At 44.8% G+C, this 20,000-nt stretch overlaps 1 protein-coding gene across 10 annotated transcripts in view; it reads right to left on the bottom strand.

Moving 5' to 3' along the window:
• Nucleotides 1–7,698: 7,698 nt before the first annotated feature.
• The window catches only part of rapgef6 (Rap guanine nucleotide exchange factor (GEF) 6), a 75,755-nt gene continuing 63,453 nt past the window's right edge, over nt 7,699–20,000 (bottom strand). For 6 of the 10 annotated variants that reach the window (XM_031571460.2, XM_031571454.2, XM_031571453.2 and 3 more), the window contains 9 exons: nt 19,057–19,080; nt 18,041–18,261; nt 16,791–16,964; nt 16,510–16,650; nt 16,067–16,237; nt 14,837–15,044; nt 13,228–13,718; nt 12,286–12,528; nt 7,699–11,866 (listed from right to left, as the gene is read on the bottom strand). In XM_031571460.2, coding sequence (XP_031427320.1) covers nt 11,844–11,866; nt 12,286–12,528; nt 13,228–13,718; nt 14,837–15,044; nt 16,067–16,237; nt 16,510–16,650; nt 16,791–16,964; nt 18,041–18,261; nt 19,057–19,080 — 1,696 coding nt within the window. In that variant the 3' untranslated portion in view covers nt 7,699–11,843. The remainder of the gene's footprint in view (nt 11,867–12,285; nt 12,529–13,227; nt 13,719–14,836; nt 15,045–16,066; nt 16,238–16,509; nt 16,651–16,790; nt 16,965–18,040; nt 18,262–19,056; nt 19,081–20,000) is intronic. The other 4 variants (XM_031571456.2, XM_031571455.2, XM_031571457.2 and 1 more) reach the window with 3 other exon arrangements.

Raw genomic sequence — 20,000 nt, forward strand, 5'->3', positions numbered from 1 at the left:
CTCATTAAGAACTCCGCTTGCATTGCTGGGGCCCCGCGGGCAGATGAAACCGGCTTAAATGCTGATGCTTGGGGCCTGCTCTCACACAGACTCAGGGACGAGCCTACGCGCAGCCTCTCTTGTTTCAGTGCAGGACTAATTAATTGTGAAATAGAGAGCGGGACTGATCCGAGAGCAGAGTCTGCTGTCGGTGGAACTTCAATTATACACGCCGAGTAGGCAGTGAGGTACTACTCTCTGATGTGGGCTGATCTGGCGATCTTGTGAACATGAGGACATGGTAACATGTTATCACATGGGTTATCAGTATTACCACAGGCGGTGATGAATCAATACTTTATACATGGTTTCCTGACTGCTTGTAGACATTTAGCAGAGTCTCTATTATATGCACTGCCAATAAAATGTTAGGGGGCTTTGAAGGTGCAGTCTGCGATTGTAATCCAATAGAGTTTTTGTCAACTTCAGCAAATTGCTCCTCACAGTCCTCTTGCTGTCTGTTATGTGTGGGCGCAAAGAATGCTGGTGTTCATACACAGCCCTGGCTCTGTAAATGGGAAAAAAAACACAGTTTCTAAGACTAAATCATAAACAATTCCAGGCAATCAATACATTGCTTCAGGTGCACGGAGGAGAGGTGTCTAATTTGATATATTTGTACTAGACATTTTGAGCTCAAAACTTTTCACCAGAGCTGTGGACTGTACATTACATTCTTTTAATTCTTTACTTTAGATCAGGAATATTAAAGCACAGAAAAAGAGAAAGTTTCTTTCCAATGAAAAGAAAAGTTTCTGAATAAGTATATTTTTCCTATGTGTAAATGGCTATTAACACTCTTTTTTAATACCTTATTGCAGTGTTTCTTTTTTATACTATTTATACAAGTTAATGCTATCAACACTCATAATACAAAGTAATGTCAGTAAGATGCCATGGCACGCCAATAGCCCCCATGACAGCTGCCGTTACATGTTGAAAACTGTCAAAGGCTCAAACACTTTGAGAACTGTAATGACAACTACTAATCATAAAATGAGAATATATTACAATTTACTGACAGCAATGAGAATTTATGAGGGGGATACATGCAATGGCATGGTTATAACATGGTGTCACCAACTACACAAGTTGAATTGTTTAAACAAATTACATTATGTATATATTTAATACAATTATTTGAATGTATCCTACAGTTGCAGGTGTGGTGTGGCAACTGATAAGGTCTTGAGCAGAGACAAGTTAACCTGTATTATTCTGCACTAATGGATGTGTAATTGGGTGTTTCCCATTTAAAATGGTATTCAAAGGAAAAAGGGAAACAAATTTCACTTCCTAGTGGTTGGGAACTTCCCACAGTGGCCAAATCTCTCACTGTCACATGCAGTTACTCATACCCAACAACCTAGCCTAAGTTATAACAACAGGGTGCACTACAACCATCCTACTGACACTCAACAACAACAAAGATGACTTCATGAGCATGTCACTGTGGTTGTCAAGTGGGCGCCTTCATTTGTCAGTTTGTGGGTGGGGAGAGCTGTCCGGGATCAGGGACCCTGGTGCCATTAGTCACATGAGACAGGCTTCTTCACGTAATACAGGTTCATTCACATGGCCCCCGAGTAGACTGTGGGTGTGCTTCAGCCATGACTACAAACAACATGCTTTTCTCAAACAAACACGCAAATCATTTTAGAACCAGATTATGTTTCCACGTGTAGCGACCCTGGGAGCAGGCTAGCTTTAAAGCTGGACAGAAAATGTTTTAATGAGCCAACACCCAATTCACAACTTGCAGCTTCTGTCTTCACCCACCCACTCTGCAGAGTTGGGAGGACACCATAAGTGGCTCCAACAATTAATTCCATGTGGTTAGCCTCCACAGCCCACAAACTTACTCTTTTCAACATTATGCCAGTTCATCTATTGCCCTTGCTTTAGCCTGAGAAGCTGCTATTGCCTGTCTAGTTTCCTCTTCTTGCTTGTGAGCAAAGCTAGTTACCACCTGCCTCCTCTCATGCACACCTTAACACCATGCTTTCCAATTATCACCTTGTCCTAGCCCAAACCCTGCTCTCTAACTCTGTACAATTGTACCACCTGCCTAAACTCTTTACTGGTTTCTCTACAACAGAACGAATCACTCCAGAGTCTTCCTCCAAATTTCCCTTACTGATAGATATACTTCTACATTTACTAGGTTTCATTTTCATCCTGGCCCATTTCAGATTGCCATTAAACTTCAGCTGGCTAACAGCTGGCACGTACACGGAACAGTTGTTGTTCTATGTCGTCCAAGCGTGATCATGTAGTCCATATAAGCTTGGATGGGAGGTATCCATCCTGCAGCCTCTCACCACCAACAACCCATTTAGATGCCCTTATAATTCCCTCTATTTACCCCTATAATTGCCAGGTAAAAAGCCAACGGTGCATCCAGCCATGATACCAGTCTCCAAATGCTGACAGGATGTGGTGTAGTTACTTGTATTGAAGCCCAACTAAATAGACCCAGAAATATGCTTTGACTAATGCTGAAATCTTGAAAGGAACTGAGCACCACTCAAAACAGTCTGAGTGGCACCGATCCAAAAGGTATTAGCCAGGCCCAAAAACACCACACAAAGGTCTGTGCCTTCTGTCCTTGCTGCCTGAATTTGATGTCAAATCATGCTACTATGTTCAAAACATCCAAAAAATCTTGGGATTCCTGCTCTCTGTACAGAAATATCTATCACGCTATTTATTTGCCTTCAAATAGGAGACCAACCTCCTTGCTACCACACAAAAGAAGATCTCTACTTCCACATTAAGAAGACTGATCGGTCAAAATGGCCCATGGTCATGGCGTAAGCTTCCATACTTCATTCATTCAGACTTCAAAACATCAGGCACTCCTTTATAGACATGATAAGGTACTCCACCAGGATCCAATGCCAGGAGCCAATGCCGGCCTTGCATAATGCACAACCTCTTGCACCTCTTTCCACTTGGGCCGCCTTCATCCACTGGTCTATCTCATCTATCTTTCCAACTGGAAGAATGTCTGCCGGTGGTGTGAGTTCCACCTGCCTCCTCTGTCAGTATATATACCCGTTGAAGACACTCCTCCAGGTCCTATATTTCAACTCTCAAACTTCTCGTTTTCTCTTGAGGGAATAAAGACTACTAACCTTGAAAATGTATGATTTTCCTAAAAATAAGATAATGTAGTGTCAGTGTACAATTACAAACATACTATACATCTCTACATTACAAGTGCAATAGAAACAATGGATTGTTTAAAATAAAAAAAATCTCAACATAATTCTGCAGCTTGCTGCTTTCCTCTCCAATGTCACTGTGTCATCCTGGGGTGACTAATCTGAACTTTTGGTAGCGGCTGCTCTGTATAAATCATTAGCGCTGGGTGATCAGGGCCCACTCGCACTGACACACTTGAAATATGTGCTGGGGAGCTACTGTGGTGCAACACTGTGAAATGCTGAAGGACGGCTTACTCTCGATGGTGGCTGGGTGGGCCAATCACATGCTCCTGCTCACACACACACACACACACACACACACACACACACAAACACGTACATACTGTAGACACCATACACACATATGTGTGTACGCACATGAACAAACAGTAATTATATGGATATTAGATGGCCGGTTGTCTTCACCCACACACACACACACACGCTTGTGTTCATACACACACAGACACAACTGGTGGACAATAAACAAAGATTAAGAAAATAATCGCCATGTGGCATGGATTAAAATGCACCATGGAGACAAGCTGCAGTACGTGCCCAAGTTTATGAGCACTTCACCATCCTCACATCCTTACGCATTTCTTATTTCAAGCACAAAGCCAGCCCCATGTGTGTGTGTATTTGTGAGTATGTGTGTGTCAGTGTGAAGGTGGATAGTCCACTGGGCTGCATAGACCACACACTCATTTGATAACCAGCCCCAAAAGAAATTAAAACATCAGTCCAACAGGAGTGTTGCCAGGCTCTCTTGAACATCCACCACACTACTACTCATTGTGTCTAACAAATGTGAGAGGATGTCTGTCTGTGTTTTTGTGTGTATGCTCATGTGTGTGTGTGTCTGTATAAGTGTGTGTGTGTGTACGTGTGTGCTTATGTGTGTGTGTCTGTATAAGTGTGTGTGTGTGTGTGTGATCTGACGCAGATTTCCCTCCTGTCTCGCTGAATGTGTTTACACCATCAGAAAGTAAGAGAATATGTGTTAGCTGAAGGGAGACTTGGAGAAACAAGAAAGGGGGGAAAAAGCTGGCATGAAAGTGCAAATTAACAGAGCAGGAGGATGTTGCGCCTACATGTGTTGGGAACGCAACAGAACAGAGCTGGTGGCACAAATAACAGCACAAGAATGTGTCACATTCCAGCAGCAAACCAGAGGCATTTGGATCTCCACACTGAATCCATTGGCCAAGGGAGGCCTGACAATAACAACTGTGACAGGTGGATTGCAGGCTATCCTCATGTCAGCTTCAAGTGCTTCAAGAACAGCGACATGCAATGAAGGCACACTCTAATTAAAATTGTCCTGGAGTATGTCACAAATAATGAAAGAGGATTCAGAAATCTGGCAAGTCGTGCTCTGTGTATGTTAAGTGAAACACACACAGACACACAGATACATACATTCATACATACATACATACATACATACATACACAAAGTCAACCACACACACACGCACACACACACACACACACACACACACACACACACACACACACACACACACACACAGACAGTCACATAGACACACACACCCAGACCCAGACCCAGACACACACACACACACACACACACACACACACACACACACACACACACACACACACACACACACAGACAGTCACATAGACACAAACACAAACACACACACACACACACACAGATCAATCAGTGCAGAGTACAGGCAGGAGAGGGCATTAGAGAGCCTCACCCCAGTGCAGACCTCAGACCACCGTGACACAGAGAGAAAAAGGAGAGAACCACAGACCCAGACCCAGACCCAGACCCAGACCCTGGCCCACATGCAGAACCTTGCTCTGACAAATGGACGGCTCTCCGTAACAAATCACAGCAGCCTTTAATCTCTCACAGCCTAATGCAATGCATCACGTCCTCGCCATGCCCCCCCCACCTCTTCTCCTACTCGTACCCAGACACCCACACATGTCTTGTGTTTTTGCTCACCTAAGGACGTGGTGTGGAGCTGAGTGTGGTCCGGGTCACTTTCAAAGGCGTGGGTCTGGCCGCGGCGGCCGCAGGGTGGTGGCCTCACGCCGAGTCTTCTGCCGCAGCACTCCACTGTGTATCAGTGGGAAGAGAAGCACTCGATGTGCTTGATCATTTCATTTCATATGGGCAACACTACGGCACAGATAGGTGACAGTCTGAGACACCACTGATGTTCTGCACACGTATAGAGCATCTAGAGTGTAAAGTAAAAAGCACTAATATTGATGTAGTGTGTGCTGGTATATTTATAATAATTCATATCTAGCAGTGCTTGAGCACTGTGTATGACTTCTGTCTCTGTGTGTGACTGAATGTCTCTTTGTTTACATCTTGTGACACTATGGCAGACTTTTAGAGTCGAGTCCAGCCTGGCTTGAGTGGACCCACCAATGTGTGCAAACTGCCTGAGATAAAAGCAGGCTTCTCCAATTTTAGACATTACTTATAAGTTAAGCAGTTTCTGAAAAATATTTGCACTCTTCAGAAGAAGCATTTTCTTGTAATGGGAATTTAAAAACTCAGGACAAACAATGTAGACAAATATAATCATCACTTCAACAATAGAGCAGAATTAAATTGCTTCCATAAAAAAGATTTAGCCCATTTGTACCATAATGAACTGGGCAGTGTCCCACAAAAATCATGTTTGCCTAATTTATGCCACACACAAATCTCCTTAACTCAATCCCAAATTTGTGACACAAAGGAATGTGAGCAGCGATGTATTAAAAAAGATATGCATTGCCACCATGTGGTTCTCAGAGGTACTGCATCATTCCACAACAGAGTACAAAACAAGTCTGTATTATCATATATATTTTCTGTTTCAAAACTTGTGTGAATTTGTTATTGTTATTATTATTATTATGAGGGGGCAGCGAACTGTCAGCTAATTATAGCCGTGAACCTAGTTCATCAACAATCACTCAAACAAGCTGATGGCAGATAATGTCTTCATGATCATATTGACTTGCTTAGATCAAAGCCTATTGGACAAATACTGTCTGACTGTATGTCTACACTCTACAAAAGATCTATTAAAAACATGCAATCCCAGAGACAACTAAACAAAACCGACCTGATTCTGTCTTAGTGCATATTGTAAAAATCTGCATTTTTATGTGATCACAATACAATAAACATCAACAGAGCAGCAGATGGATTCACACAGCAATTAATAGTGCAATGGATGCAGGCAAAGAGAGAAGCTTCATTAAGCTCCAAATATGTCAAGAGAGACTGAGTCCAAATACTCTGTTGGCTCTTTGCTACTTCATTGGCAACGCAGTTGCATAGTTATTGGATCTCACAGCATCTATATCATCTAAACTGCTGATAGTGGAGAAACGCATAGCAACATGACAGGAGAGCATTGTGTCACATGTGATCCCCAACAAGGTCAAGACAGCTTGAGCACATGGAGTTTTTTCTGAAAAAAAAACTACCTTGTTGGTGTTAAAGTTGAATTGAGTTGATGTTCTGCAAAAAAAAGTACACACAAAATACCAGTACATTATGGCCCTTTTCAGGCCATCTTAACAATAAACATGAACATCCCTGTTATTTAAAAAAATGAATTCAGGAGCATTCAGGGGGTCATTTGGGATGTTCCTGGTGCGTAGCCATGTTGTTCGAGGGCAGCATAGTTCCCTTTTCCAATCTCTTTTCCATCACTAAACTCAGTGGGTGCAATCCAGTTTCTGATGTTTAATGCATGGAGTGTGTTTAATTTCAGGGAATAATTTCTCAACTCCACTTGGCAGTATTCCTACGGGAGAAGTGAACTTTCCTTCTAAATGTCCGTTTGCTCTTCTGAAATATTCTCTGTGAACTTTTTAAGGCTTTGAATGAGGCGCTTAACATGCAGGGCCTGACATCCGCGTCCCTAGTCGTCCTCTCTCTCTCACTAATCACATATCAATGATGGCAAATCATTAAGGAACTTTCATCCGCGTTCACATCTTTTCCAGACATTTAGCTTGGGTGCATATCTCTCTTAAGTTAGGCAAGTTAGCCCCTGAACTCAAGTAAGATGTACAGCTGGGTTGGATGATGATTCTGACTAATTCATGGCCAAGTTCTTCAGTTGGAATATACGGGCCACTTACTGATCTGCTGGAGTTTCCTGGTGATTGAAATAAACAGATGGTCGTGGGCAGAACTGCCCTGTATACCAACACAGAAGCTCTCACAGTAGTATCTCACATTTTGTATTCACTCATATACACAAGAGTCTAACTTAATTAGTTGCTCACCAAATATGGCCCAAATGGGGTTTCACACTGAGGTTTTTTGATGGAAACAGAATGAACGAGTTGTAAACGTCATGGGAGTAGAGTAGAGAAATATCTTAGGAATGACTTCTGGCTGCATTTCAATCAAACCTGAACTGCTTTAAAAAAATGCAACACAAAGAGAGTGCAGACATTTATGGGTTTATTGTTGTCAAAAATTCATAAGTAGATTCTTGGAAATAAAATGTCTTTTTCTCTTGCTATTTTTTAACATCCTCTTAAACAAAATATAACAAGTATTTACAGCCACAAGTAGAAATACAAAAAGGCATACACACAAGTGTCTTTCTAAAAGACATAAGTTACATCAGCTATGAAAAATGTACACAAATCAAACAAAGCTTCTGAGCAGATAACACCATTAGGAGGCTCCTGTGCCGGTGCTTCACGTGCAGTTTCGCTGCCTGCCTCCTATCCAGGTACAGCAACATGGTCAGATCTCAGTAACTGGGTTCCAGTTACCAGACACCAGAGCACCTGACAGTGCCCCTTTGGTGATTAGGATTGAGGTAATGGACCATTGAGGTGAAAATAAAATCACTGTCCATACCTGAAATGGTTCTCATTATACCCTTTGAAGAAAAAAGGCAAGAGGACCCTCAAAGGTTGTACAAAGACAGCGTAGAGAACAGTTACATGTACGATCTAGAATGCCGTTTTTAAGAACAAATTCATGGGGTCTTTGTAGAATCTATAAGGACCGGCTGAAGAACATTTAAAGAACCCATCCTGTCAACTACAGACCACGTTTTAGACAAATTTTCATGTGCATTTTTTGTGCACTTCTTCGTTTCAGGTATTTCATCACAATTTTATTACATCTTAGAATTATGTTTGTGACAAAAAAACTACATACTGGACCCTTTTTCCTTAGGTACAATATACTTAATGAAGATTAAATAAAATGTTCTTAGGTAAAAGACATTGTACACATGTAATTGTGGTTAGGGTTCAGTTTAGCGCTGTAGTTTGTAATCTGTAAAATGTATACTAACATAAGCACACTATACTACTAACCCTTATTAATTACTTCCTGCTTTACTACATTGTACCTGAGGATACTTAATATTGTTCTGCCACGTGTACTGCATCATTGGGAAGTTTCATTTTGACAGCATACTCATTTAAATACTTGAAGGCATTTACCTTCAGAATGTACATCAAAATCATTTTTGTTTGAAAAGATACGAAGACCATGGCTGTCTATTGGAGTCATACAACCAGCTGAACACGGACTAAAACAAACTGTGCTAGGGGTCACACTAGGAGTGCATCACTGACTTCAGCAGGTGTTTTGTTGACCTTCAGTGGAGTCGCTGTAAGTCAGTAGACACGGACTCAAATCTCTGCTCAATCATATTTCCAGGAATCCGCAGAAGCGTATTTTAAGGCTAAAAAAGATAAAGGATTCTATTTCAAGCTTTCCTCAAGATTGTGTCGGGCATACTGAGATTGGGAACCTTCACAAGGTTGCTGAAAAAAAAAAAGAAGAAAAAAAAAGACATGTGCAAATGAAGGAGCTCTGAAGCTCTGCTGGCGAGACGGACGAGACAAAGAGCTCTCTTCTAAGGGCGCTAACGTGCCTGGTGTTAGCAGTCGCGGTCACACCCTCATTAGAGCCTTGAGGTCCCATCAGCGCTCCTGACCCTGATCTTAACTGTAACCTGGACAACCGCAGCAGAGCAAACTCTAGTCTGGAAGCAAAGCAGAGCAGCTGAGGCTGTTACTGACCCTAATATTGACCCTGATCCTCTAAACCCCACATTCAACCCTGAAGCAGTGACGCAGATAGAAGAAGGCTGATTGGACAGAAGGACATGGGGCAGAAGAGTGGGGCTTAAACGCTGTGATGAAAACACCAAACTGTGGCATAGAGAGAGAAACATCTGGAAAGAAATAAGCCAAATAAATAAAAAGACAGTTTGATCCACAGTCATTGGTATGCAGTTCTGATGAAACACACATGTGTTAACAAAAACCCAATCAACTCAAGGAAAAGAAAAGGCTTGATAGATTCCTGCCCCATCATAGCAATGGGGCAACTGCAATCTTTGATTTTTATTATAACAAAATATTACAAATACAGTCTTTATAGAGGACTTTTCTCTTGAACTATACATGATCAGGAACATTAATTTAGAACAAATAAAAATATATATATGTAAAATTTGTATATGTATATATTACCATTTTCAAGTCTTTGAATGGCAAAGGGAAATTAAAAAAACAATGTAAGCATTGCAACCAGACCGCAAAAAAAAAGAATGAAATACTCCAGTTATATCCCTTAATATAATACAAATCTGCACTTTTACCTCTTCTTACAAGGCTGACGTTGTAGAAATTATATGACTTTTTTCTTGTAGGAAGCAATACACATTAAAGCAGTCTCTTTAAAATACTATACAAAAAAAATGTACTTTTGTTCCAAAATCGCATTATGCCAACAAGGACTGGTAAACCAAATACACACCTACCAATATAAATATATTTCCCTTGACAAACATTCCTTGTTTATATTCCATTGTTATGTACACAGAACACAAGAGCAGGAGGCAGATGCGGAAGACAGAATGAGGATGGGTGAGTGGGTGAGGTACATAAAACGGTTTCAGATGCTGCATCCACAAGCCCTGCATTAATACCAAATAAAATAATAACAATTTAAAAAAAAGCAGAGATTTTCTCATTTCAACATCTAAAACTGACAACCACTGAATCTAACACCAACTGTAAACAAATGGTTTCTATGTAAACACTTCTCACGTTGGCTACACGTCGCGAACATAAAGCTCTCTCGCTAGTATGGTTAAACAGTGCCATTATATATATATATATATATATATATATATATATATATATAAAATATATATTTTTTCAAACTGCATTCAAAGAAGCTTTTTCTTGTTTGACGTTGGTGATGCTTTGTTCTTTGCTTGGTTGAGGACAGGAGCTGAATCATACCGGAAGGAGTGTTACCACCATGTTCCCAGTACCTCATGTTTCTTTGTGGAAGCAGACACACACACACACGCATAGCCGATGACACAGTGAGAAAGATAGATTTCAAACGTCTGCACCAGTGACAGATAGCCATGCCATTTTACCAACACTCACTGACATATTCCACCATGAAAACTCACTCTACGAGTAGGTGTATAATTCATACAGTCCCTAATGTGGATGTTGTTACCTTGAGGGATGGTGGTACACTGTTTAACATGCACTTTCAGAGCAAGCTTGAGTCCTCCTCCAAAGGACATGTAGATGATTCATGAAATCACAGGTCCATGCCATCCCTGCACACTCAAGGCCACTCTCCTCAGAACTGTGGCAGTACATCTAACGACCCAATTCTACACCTCGTTCACTTGAATTTAACACTTTCAAACTGGCACCTTCAAAATGGTACTCTTTTAAAGTCTGCATGACTGATATGTTTAAAACCAATCAAGAAATATAGCGTGGAGCATTAGACCATCACACTTTGATCCTATTTACACTCGGGATGTAAACATCCTGATACAGTGGGGATGCTCAGGGATGCCCTGGCGTCAGTGTTTATGGAAACAGCCGGAACCACAGCAGCACAACAACATGCGGCACAGCCAAAGAGCGCGAGAGGAAATACGGCTTAAACTGTCATTTTTACTCCATCACAACAACCCCTCGTATGTGCTACTTGACGATCCACTACAGAGCCCACGGGTCAAACCCGGCAATCACGCCGGTCCAGGCCGCGACGGAGCCCAGCAAAGCGCTGTCACGTACGTACAGACTGGTACTTTTACCAAAGCAAAATCATGAAAGAGGCAAGGCTGTCATCAAGATTTTTTTTTTTTTCTCCTTCCTCTCCTCTGAGAAGCCATGGTTTTTAACACACACACTCCATCCTGTGACATCAGTTCAGCTCAGGAGCCTGAGGCAAGGTGAGTTAAAAACAAGCCATCCATTTCTCTGAATGGCCTAAAAACAAGTCTATATGTGTATATGTGTGTATATGTGTGTGCGTGTGCGTGTGTGTGTGTGTATATGTGTGTATATGTGTGTGCGTGTGTGGTATTGTCTGTGATGGGAAAGGTGAGGTTGCGCTGTGAGCAGGTAGAGGTGCAGGTGAGGTGCATGTGCTCTTGTCTGGAGGGAGCAAGCCCAGTGCAGCTCTAGCTTATGAGACCGCTCTCCTCTCTCTTCCTCTCTCCTCTCTCTCTGTCTCTCTGTGTCACTCGTTCGCTCATTCGTCCCTCTCAGTCTGCCTGTCCTCTGGCGGCAGTTACACGGCTGAGACCTGTTCATCTGAAAGAGAGACAATCAAAGTGAAATCTTAGTCCCTCTTGTGACTAAAAAAAAATAATGTTTATGATATGCACAAGGTGATTGTGACTGACACACTTACTGAAATACTAAATCATGATTAATAATAATATGATCAAACTACCTGCACAAACATGCACATAAAGTTAACTTCAAAGTCTAACATAACCAATTAACAACTATAATAATAATAACAATAATAATAATGATAATAATAATAAGAGAAAAGGTGTCCCTTGATATTTTGAGGTTTTGTTTCAGCTGACAAACCCCCAAAGTCTGGACTAAAAGCATCAGGCCTGTACACAGTAAGTCAGCACCCAGGCAGCAAGCAGCAGCAGCAGCAGCAGCAGCAGCAGCTGGCCTACTCTGCTCTACCGCGGGGGGCTTCCGGCACGTACCATCCTCACTATCTGCTAGCGGCTGAGGGCCCGTGCTGGCGGGCCGGCTGGGGGCCAGCCTGGCCGGGCTCTGCAGCAGCTTTGACCTCTGCAGGGCCACGCTATAGTCGGGCGGCTTTAAGTGGGGGGGGCGCGGCGGCGCTCCCTCCTGCGCGTCGCCCAGCGACAGGCCCTGGTACCCCAGCGGAGTGGGCGGCGGCAGCCTGTACCGGTCGTCCTTGGTGGGCGACGTGACACAGTAGACTGCCGGCCAGGGAAAAGGGAGGTGGTGAGGAGAGGAGGGGGAGGTGGAGGTGACAGAGATGAGGGGAGGGGGGGGGGAGTGGTGGAGGGGTTGTGGGGGTGGGGAGGGAATGATAAACAAAGAAAATAACAAAATGAAAAGGAATATAAATCAATGAGATGTTCACAAGTTCACAAACCCCTAAGAAAAGAAAAGAATCGACGTGCATGCAAAATGAATGGCACCAGCAGATCTGACCCGTAATCCTGTTACACTAGGTGTAATAGAAACTCAGTATCTCACCAATGTCTGTAACTCGCTTCAAAATTATCTTTAGTTGATGATGAAGCTGGGCTCATGAGAGGACCTTTAGAATGTAAAATGTGCTTTGAAGTGACAATTCAAAACTTTTAAAATCACCTAGTTTGTCAGATACTTGGGGCAGCCGCAGCAGCTGAAGCAGGAGTCTACTCTTTAAATCACCCTGCTACGCAAAGCAAAACAGCATGAGGTCCACCGAAGGCTCCTCAGAGTAAATCACGTGATCATAAAGTTCAAAACAAAGCCAGTGTCTGCTGGTGCCATTCCATACCACTGTAAATCACTCTACCAGTGGAGTTAGCACACTCTGCGTGCCACAGTGCTAGGGGGTCACACAGTGGGCATAGCACACACTGCAAGCATCGCAGGAGCCCCAGCCCCGCGGGGCGCCGCCTCACCTATCAGGCCCTTCTCTGTGCTTGACGTGACCGTTTTGTAGCTGGCGTCGGCCGCCTGGGAGCCCTCGGGGGGCTCGCCCTGTGCAGCGGCGGCGGCCTGCTCGGATGCCCGCCGCTTGATGGTCCCGTAGCTGCCCTCGTAGGTGTCGGAGAGCGAGCTGGAGGATGCCCAGCTCTGCCGCGACGGATTGAGCTCCGAGCTGTCCCTGGAGTGGCGGTTGGCGGCCGCGCCGTCCTCGGGCCAGGCGGGGCCCGCCTCCACCTCGGCGATGGGGCTGCCCAGCTGCGAGTGGCGGTAGGGGGCCAGGTCGAGGGTGCGCTGGGGGGGCAGGCTCTGGAAGTTGTCGTGGGAGTTGCTGGAGGAGGAGGTCCAGCTGCCGCGCCCGCTGTCGGCCGTCTCGACGGAGGAGTGGTCGGGGGTCAGCTCCTCGGTGCTCGTGGAGGACGTGAACGTAGAGGCTCGCGTCACAGTGGGCCGTGTCACAGACGAACTGAGAGAGAGAGAGAGAGAGAGAGAGAGAGAGAGAGAGGGAGAGAGAGAGAGGGAGAAAGAGAGAGAGATAGGTAGATAGGTAAGGTAGATAGAGAGAGAGAGAGAGAGAGAGAGGAGAGATATTGGCCTGTGTCAACCTCAAAGACTCTACATTCAGAACAAATAATGGTAAACAATGGCAAACCATGACTAACATAAAGCAACAATGCAGAGTTCATCATTGATATCTCCAAGCAACATGTAGATGTGATCTATACATTAGAATTCAGAATGTACCAGAACATTTCAGACTGACAGCACTAGTTTCACATAATTAGCCACAGTGTTTGGAAACTCTGAGTCAGTATTGTTTCCCTGCATCAAGACCAAACATAAAGTCTATGGATGTATCTCCAGCCAGGCAGTTCTTACAGTAGTGCCCCAACAGTGCATAGTAACTGCATCACGCACGCAGTTAACTACAATGATTCTGCTGCAACTCTCTGGATTGACATGCTACAGACAGTCTCCTGTTCAGCACCTATTTGAGTTGTCAAAAGTTTCTCTTTTTTATTTGTTTTGACTGAATCATTTTACTGGAGTTGCAAATAAAACAAGTACAGATGGGAAACAGGGCAGGCTCAGGATATTAAACGATCTCAAGGAAACCAGAAGGGTAACGTAATGCACGAAGATTTATAGATTCCCTGAAGGAAGTGATAGAAGTAATTACAGTCTTTCTATAAACTCCGCCACCTACTCGACTGAATTGAAAAGCGCCCACATAAAAACAACACCACCATTAATCCATCAGTGCTCTGCCATGCGTTTCTAATAAAGCAGCTCGGTTTTATATGTTTGTGTACAAAGACCTGTCGTCGCTTTTTTACTAGAGAACAAAAAGGCAATTGTGAGGCAGTCTGGCTCAGCGCATGCATGTGTGAGTGTGTGTTTTTGAGTCTATATATATATATGAGTATGTGTGTGTGTGTGTGTGTGTGTTTGAGTCTGTACATGTGAGTGAGTGTGGGTGTGTCTATGAGAGAGGTGTGTGTGTGTGTATGTGAGAGAGAGAGTGTGTGTGTGTGTGTGTGTGTGTGTGTGTGTGTGTGTGTGTGTGTGTGTGTGTGTGTGTACCTTGTGCTGGGGCGACTGCAGTCTGGCGCGGGGAGTGCGTGTGCATTGGTGTCTGGCTGGCTGCAGGGCCGGTTGCCGCAGCGCTCCTCGGGTGCGGCCGCGAGCATGGAGTCCACGGAGCAGTTACTGACGATGCTGGAGCGCGACGAGATCTCGCTGTGGCTGGAGTCAGACAGGTCTGTCTTCCCCGCCGGCATCAGCGCATAGCCTGCCAGACACACAGACAGAGACACAGACACAGGCTTAATACCTCAACCTGCTCACCATATGCTCACAGAGGCCCTTAGGGAAAACAGATTTTTAAAAGGTCTGACTTTAATTTTTCCTTTTATTTAGGAATTCTCCAATAAAACCACAAGTACCTCATGCTCTGTAGAAAAGTACTTAAAAAGTACATTTACTGAAAGTAACACATTCAAGTTTTAACATTGGATTATAAAAACAAAAGTTCATTTGGTGACATTTACATTTATGTCCGAAACAAGTTAGCTTTGAAATTGAAAATAAAATGTAACATTTGTCAACACTGATGACTGTCAGCTTTTCATACAAAACGGTTTCTACTCATTACTCTTTACTTCACTTTTACTTCTGTGGCAGTCTGAAAATGACTTCAAATGAACGATCACAGCTTTACTGTGATGTACACACTCTAAGTTAACCCAACACACCCCCCCCCCACCCCTGATGGAAGCGCACTCTGACAGAGATGTGCCCCTCATCTGCTGCTGCTCTCTGTGATCAGCTCACTACCAGTACTTCACTCTGCTCTAGCAGAACTGCTATATTATGCATCTCCTCCTCAGAGTGTTATCCTCCTCTTGTGTCTGTCTCTGCAGAGCCAGGTGAAGGCCCGCGGGCCACCGCTACTACTGCTGCTGCTGCTGCTGCTGCTGCTGCTGCTGCTGCTGCTGTCCTGCTCTGGCCTGGCCTCGGGGGCCCTGTCCTCACAGTTGGCCCTCTCCCTCTCCCTCTCCCTCCCCCTGGAGGCGCTCCGCTCCCTCAGCATCCTAAATGGAGAGCTCAGCCTCTTCCTCAGGGGCGACTCGGGGCGCGAGGGGGTTGTTATCTGTGTCCCTGTCCCTGAGTCTGCGCCTGCTCCTCCTGTCCTGGGGGACCTGGTCCCTGTGTCTCCCTGCTCTCCCTGCCTGTCCTGGTCTGCGTCTGCGTCTGCGTCTGCGCTGTCCTGGCGGGTCATCAGCAGCATCTGCTTGTGCAGGAAAGCCCCACCTATGCCGTAGCTGCGCCCGGGGCCTCCGGGACCACTGCCGCTGCCGCTGCCGCCGGCGCCACCACCGCTGCTGCCCGCCTTGGAGCCTGCGTCACAGGGGAGAGAGGAGGAAGAGCCAGACAGGTTCATCTGACAGGAGTTCTGAGACTTATGCACACCGCCGCCGCCTACTGCAGGGGGAAAGAGTCACAGAGACACACAAGGGAATCAGAATCCAACCTACAAAACACAATTCAGCTCGATTTCATTTCTGAGCATTGCCTCGAAGCAGCTTGAGACCTGTACTAACCCATGATGTGTAATAGAGTGTGGCCCACACACTACAGTAACAGTATAACAGGTGAGATCTTGCTGAAATGTGTTGGTTTTAAAGAGTTTTTAAAGCAATGCTCCTATAGAGCCTATACTGCAGTTATTTTTGGAGACAGAAGGGGGCGCCAACCTTTCCGGGGAGATCCCTGTGGGGACACCGTAGGGCTGGAATGGAGAGAGGAGGTGATCGACACGCTGTCCTCTGCCCTCTTCCCACTCCACTCCTCTCCCGAACTCGTCGGCTTCTTCAGCACCTGCGGAGAATTGGAACCTGCAGGGGACGGACACACACACACACACACACACACACACACACACAAAAGCCAGCGCTCAGAACCCTGGCACTCCACACACAGCTCTATCTGATCTCAGACCAGCAGCTGTAGCCAGACTGTGGCGGGCAGGACTCACTGTGTGCCAGGTCCTTGGCCAAGCTCTTCTTGCGGAGTGGGTAGAGGCTGACAGGGGGCACCTGGAGCACTTGGGACACGCGGTTCTGGGATTTCCCAGAGGGCAAGGCTGAGCGCAGAGACACGGGAGACATGTCTGACTTAGTGGACCTCCTCTCACTCAGATTCTTAGACACTGTAGACAAGAAGAGGCAAGCCATGACGCAACCGCTACACGCCAACACAGGCATCACCCACCCTCGGGCAACACTCCCACAAATATTTCATATTTCATAATGGAATTCATAGCGGTTGACTTTCATTTGAGGATCATTACATACGCTTTCCTTTGTCCATATACTTATATATACATTTATACATATACGTGAAAATCTATTTATATAAAATAGTCATGCCTCCAATCACTAGCATATGGCATGATATAATTTACTATGAGAATTCTTGAAGTAATGTGCAATGCAAGAGTTATTTATGTATCTATTATATTTTCCATCCTCAAGGATGTTGCATTAGACAGGCATTGGACACTTCACCTCAATGAAGCCTTGCACTTTGAACCTACAACCACTAGAGGGCAGTGTACTGGAGGAACGCTAACGCACTATATCTCAAAGAGCTGAAATGGAAACCCAGCAGCAGTCCTTTCACACTGAGACCACATGAGGGAGTCAGTGACTGTGTTTGCATTCCTTGAATTGTGATCCCTACTTGAAAAAAAAAAGCATAAGGCCTCCTGCTGCTAAACTACAATAGTGGAGATGATGCCAACTGCATGGTGAGTGCGGTTTCCTTAACACCCTGAACTGTCTCTTGATACTTACAGAGTTGATTTGTGCAGAGTGGCAGCACTCATTAGCACAGTATGATGTGTTAGTTATTGGTTGTCCACTGACTATTGAGGATGGACAAAGAGAGTGTGAAAACACTGTGAAGTAAGTGAGAACAAACTGGGTTCAAACTCTGTGATGTGCATAAGTTATTATGCATAAGTTCATACTGCCAGGATTCCATTTCATTTAATTAATTCATTCATTCAGTTCACCAAGGGAGAATACTGGGTGTAAAACTACTATGCAGTTCCTAATTCCTGTATGTACAGACGGTGATACTTTGTATTTGCATGCTACTGTGACCAACCAACCAAATCAAGCCAGCCACACACACACACACACACACACACACACACACACACACACACACACACACACACACACACACACACACACACACACACACACACACCCAACTCACATGTGCTGTAGGCTGGCTCACACTGCAGGGACATGATCTGGAACTTCTCCTCGTCCGTCTCCACCTGCAGGTTGGACAGGTACTGCTTGACCTTGCGCGCCATCTGGGCGTCCTCGTACAGCTTCTTGGCGTTGAGCAGCGAGCTGCGCCTCACACGCTTCTTGTGGGCCCCCACCTGGATATCCAGCATGTTGGAATTGGTACTGCCCTGGCTCAGTGACCTGAGAGAGACAGGGAAGGGAGGAGAGAGAGAGTGAGAGAGAGAGTGAGAGAGAGAGAGAGAGAGCGAGGGTGAGAGGAGGTGAGAGAGAGGGAGGGAGAGGGAGAGAGAGACCAGGCATACAACGCCAGACAAAGAACAAAGAGAGAGAGAGAGAGAGCAAGAGGGAGATGGAGAATAAGAGAGGGATAGAGGGCAGGAACAAAGACAGAAATCTGATTGTTAGCCTCCCACGTAAGGTTAGTGGAGATGAAGTCGTTAAACAGCTCGTGCTTTCTGTGCAGGACCACAGATCATCCTGGGAGCACAATTATTCTGGAGAACATCAAAGCGGGACACGTCCTGCCACACAGCCTATTCTGATGCCTGCGCGGCCTTTGAAGTCAGTTCGTCATGAAATGCTAATTCTTTCTGCTGTCTGCAGCAAAAAATGGGTTAATGTCACCATGCAAAAAAAGGGATCACATTCAGTGGAGTATCATGCTTAAAATAACTCAATCCAATAAATCCATGGGAATAATAATAATAATACATATAAAAGAAAACGTCAGCTGAATGGAAGAAAATGCGGTTAGAGGATGGAGGACTTAAATGAAACAAACGAGAGGAATCAGGCTTGCGGAACACGACTACATGGGGGTTTCGTTCGTAAATAAGGATGCGGATGCGTTGTTGAGATGCGCCCAGGACTCTGGGAGAGGGTTAAGGCGGGGAGGAGGGTGGCATTGATGAGGCATGTTCTGTCTTGGGCATGCAGGCTGGCACGCGCACCATGCTGCAGTGCCACTACACTTACCCTAAACTCTTCCACCTCTTCTTCCTGCAGAGCAACACCCATGAGGGGTGTGAGGTACAGAGAGAGAGAGAGGGAGGGAGAGGGAGGTGAGACAGAGTGGATGTTTTTTTTTTTTTAAACATAGACACAACCACACACACACACACACACACACACACACGGATGGGATCGGATGTGTGAGCTTGTACACACAAACACGCAAACGTGAGGATGAGTGGGGGCAGCAAATAAGACCCACCACCAACCCTGTTTACACACAGTATTCACTCAGGAGAGTCCCTGCAAGGGATTGGCTGTTTGTCCCTGGTGAATGACTTAAAGGCAATCAAATATAGGTTGAAAAAAAAAAGAAAAAACAGAAAGGATCCATCCATTGCATAGTGGAGACTTCACCAAAGTCAATAGTAACCTACATGAAATATTCAAGGACGTCCTAGCAACACTAGATGCAATAGGCCCGATTGCATTTGATCCGTCTTTCAAGCACTGGACAGATTCCTTGACTATCCAAAGCAACATTTTGGACAGGATTTCAGGTAGAGGCCCAATATTAATGATTCATTATATAATAAATAATAATTCTAAACTCTGCATACCTCAAAGGTGCCTCATGTCACTGAACAGTCAATATGCATGTGTGTGTTACGGAGGAGGAGTCCCTGAGGTTCTAACCTTAATTACATGGTGGGATGCTTGTTGAGCAATACTTTAAAAACATTACAGGGAAACACTGACTAAAGATAACTTACACAAATGGTTAGATGTCACTGCCCCAGATTGCTACTCATACCAGATGCCCTTTACTCTCTGTTAGCTTTTGATGGTAGTGCTGACCTTCTAAACAGCCAAAAATGTTGCCTAGCGTATCATTAGCTTTGAAAAAAGAATTGCTAACACGCTGCTCCAGATTGTGCTAATCACATGATGCTAGTGACCTCACACAT

The sequence above is a fragment of the Clupea harengus genome, chromosome 8 (assembly GCF_900700415.2).
Source record: "Clupea harengus chromosome 8, Ch_v2.0.2, whole genome shotgun sequence".
Lineage (NCBI taxonomy): Eukaryota > Metazoa > Chordata > Actinopteri > Clupeiformes > Clupeidae > Clupea > Clupea harengus.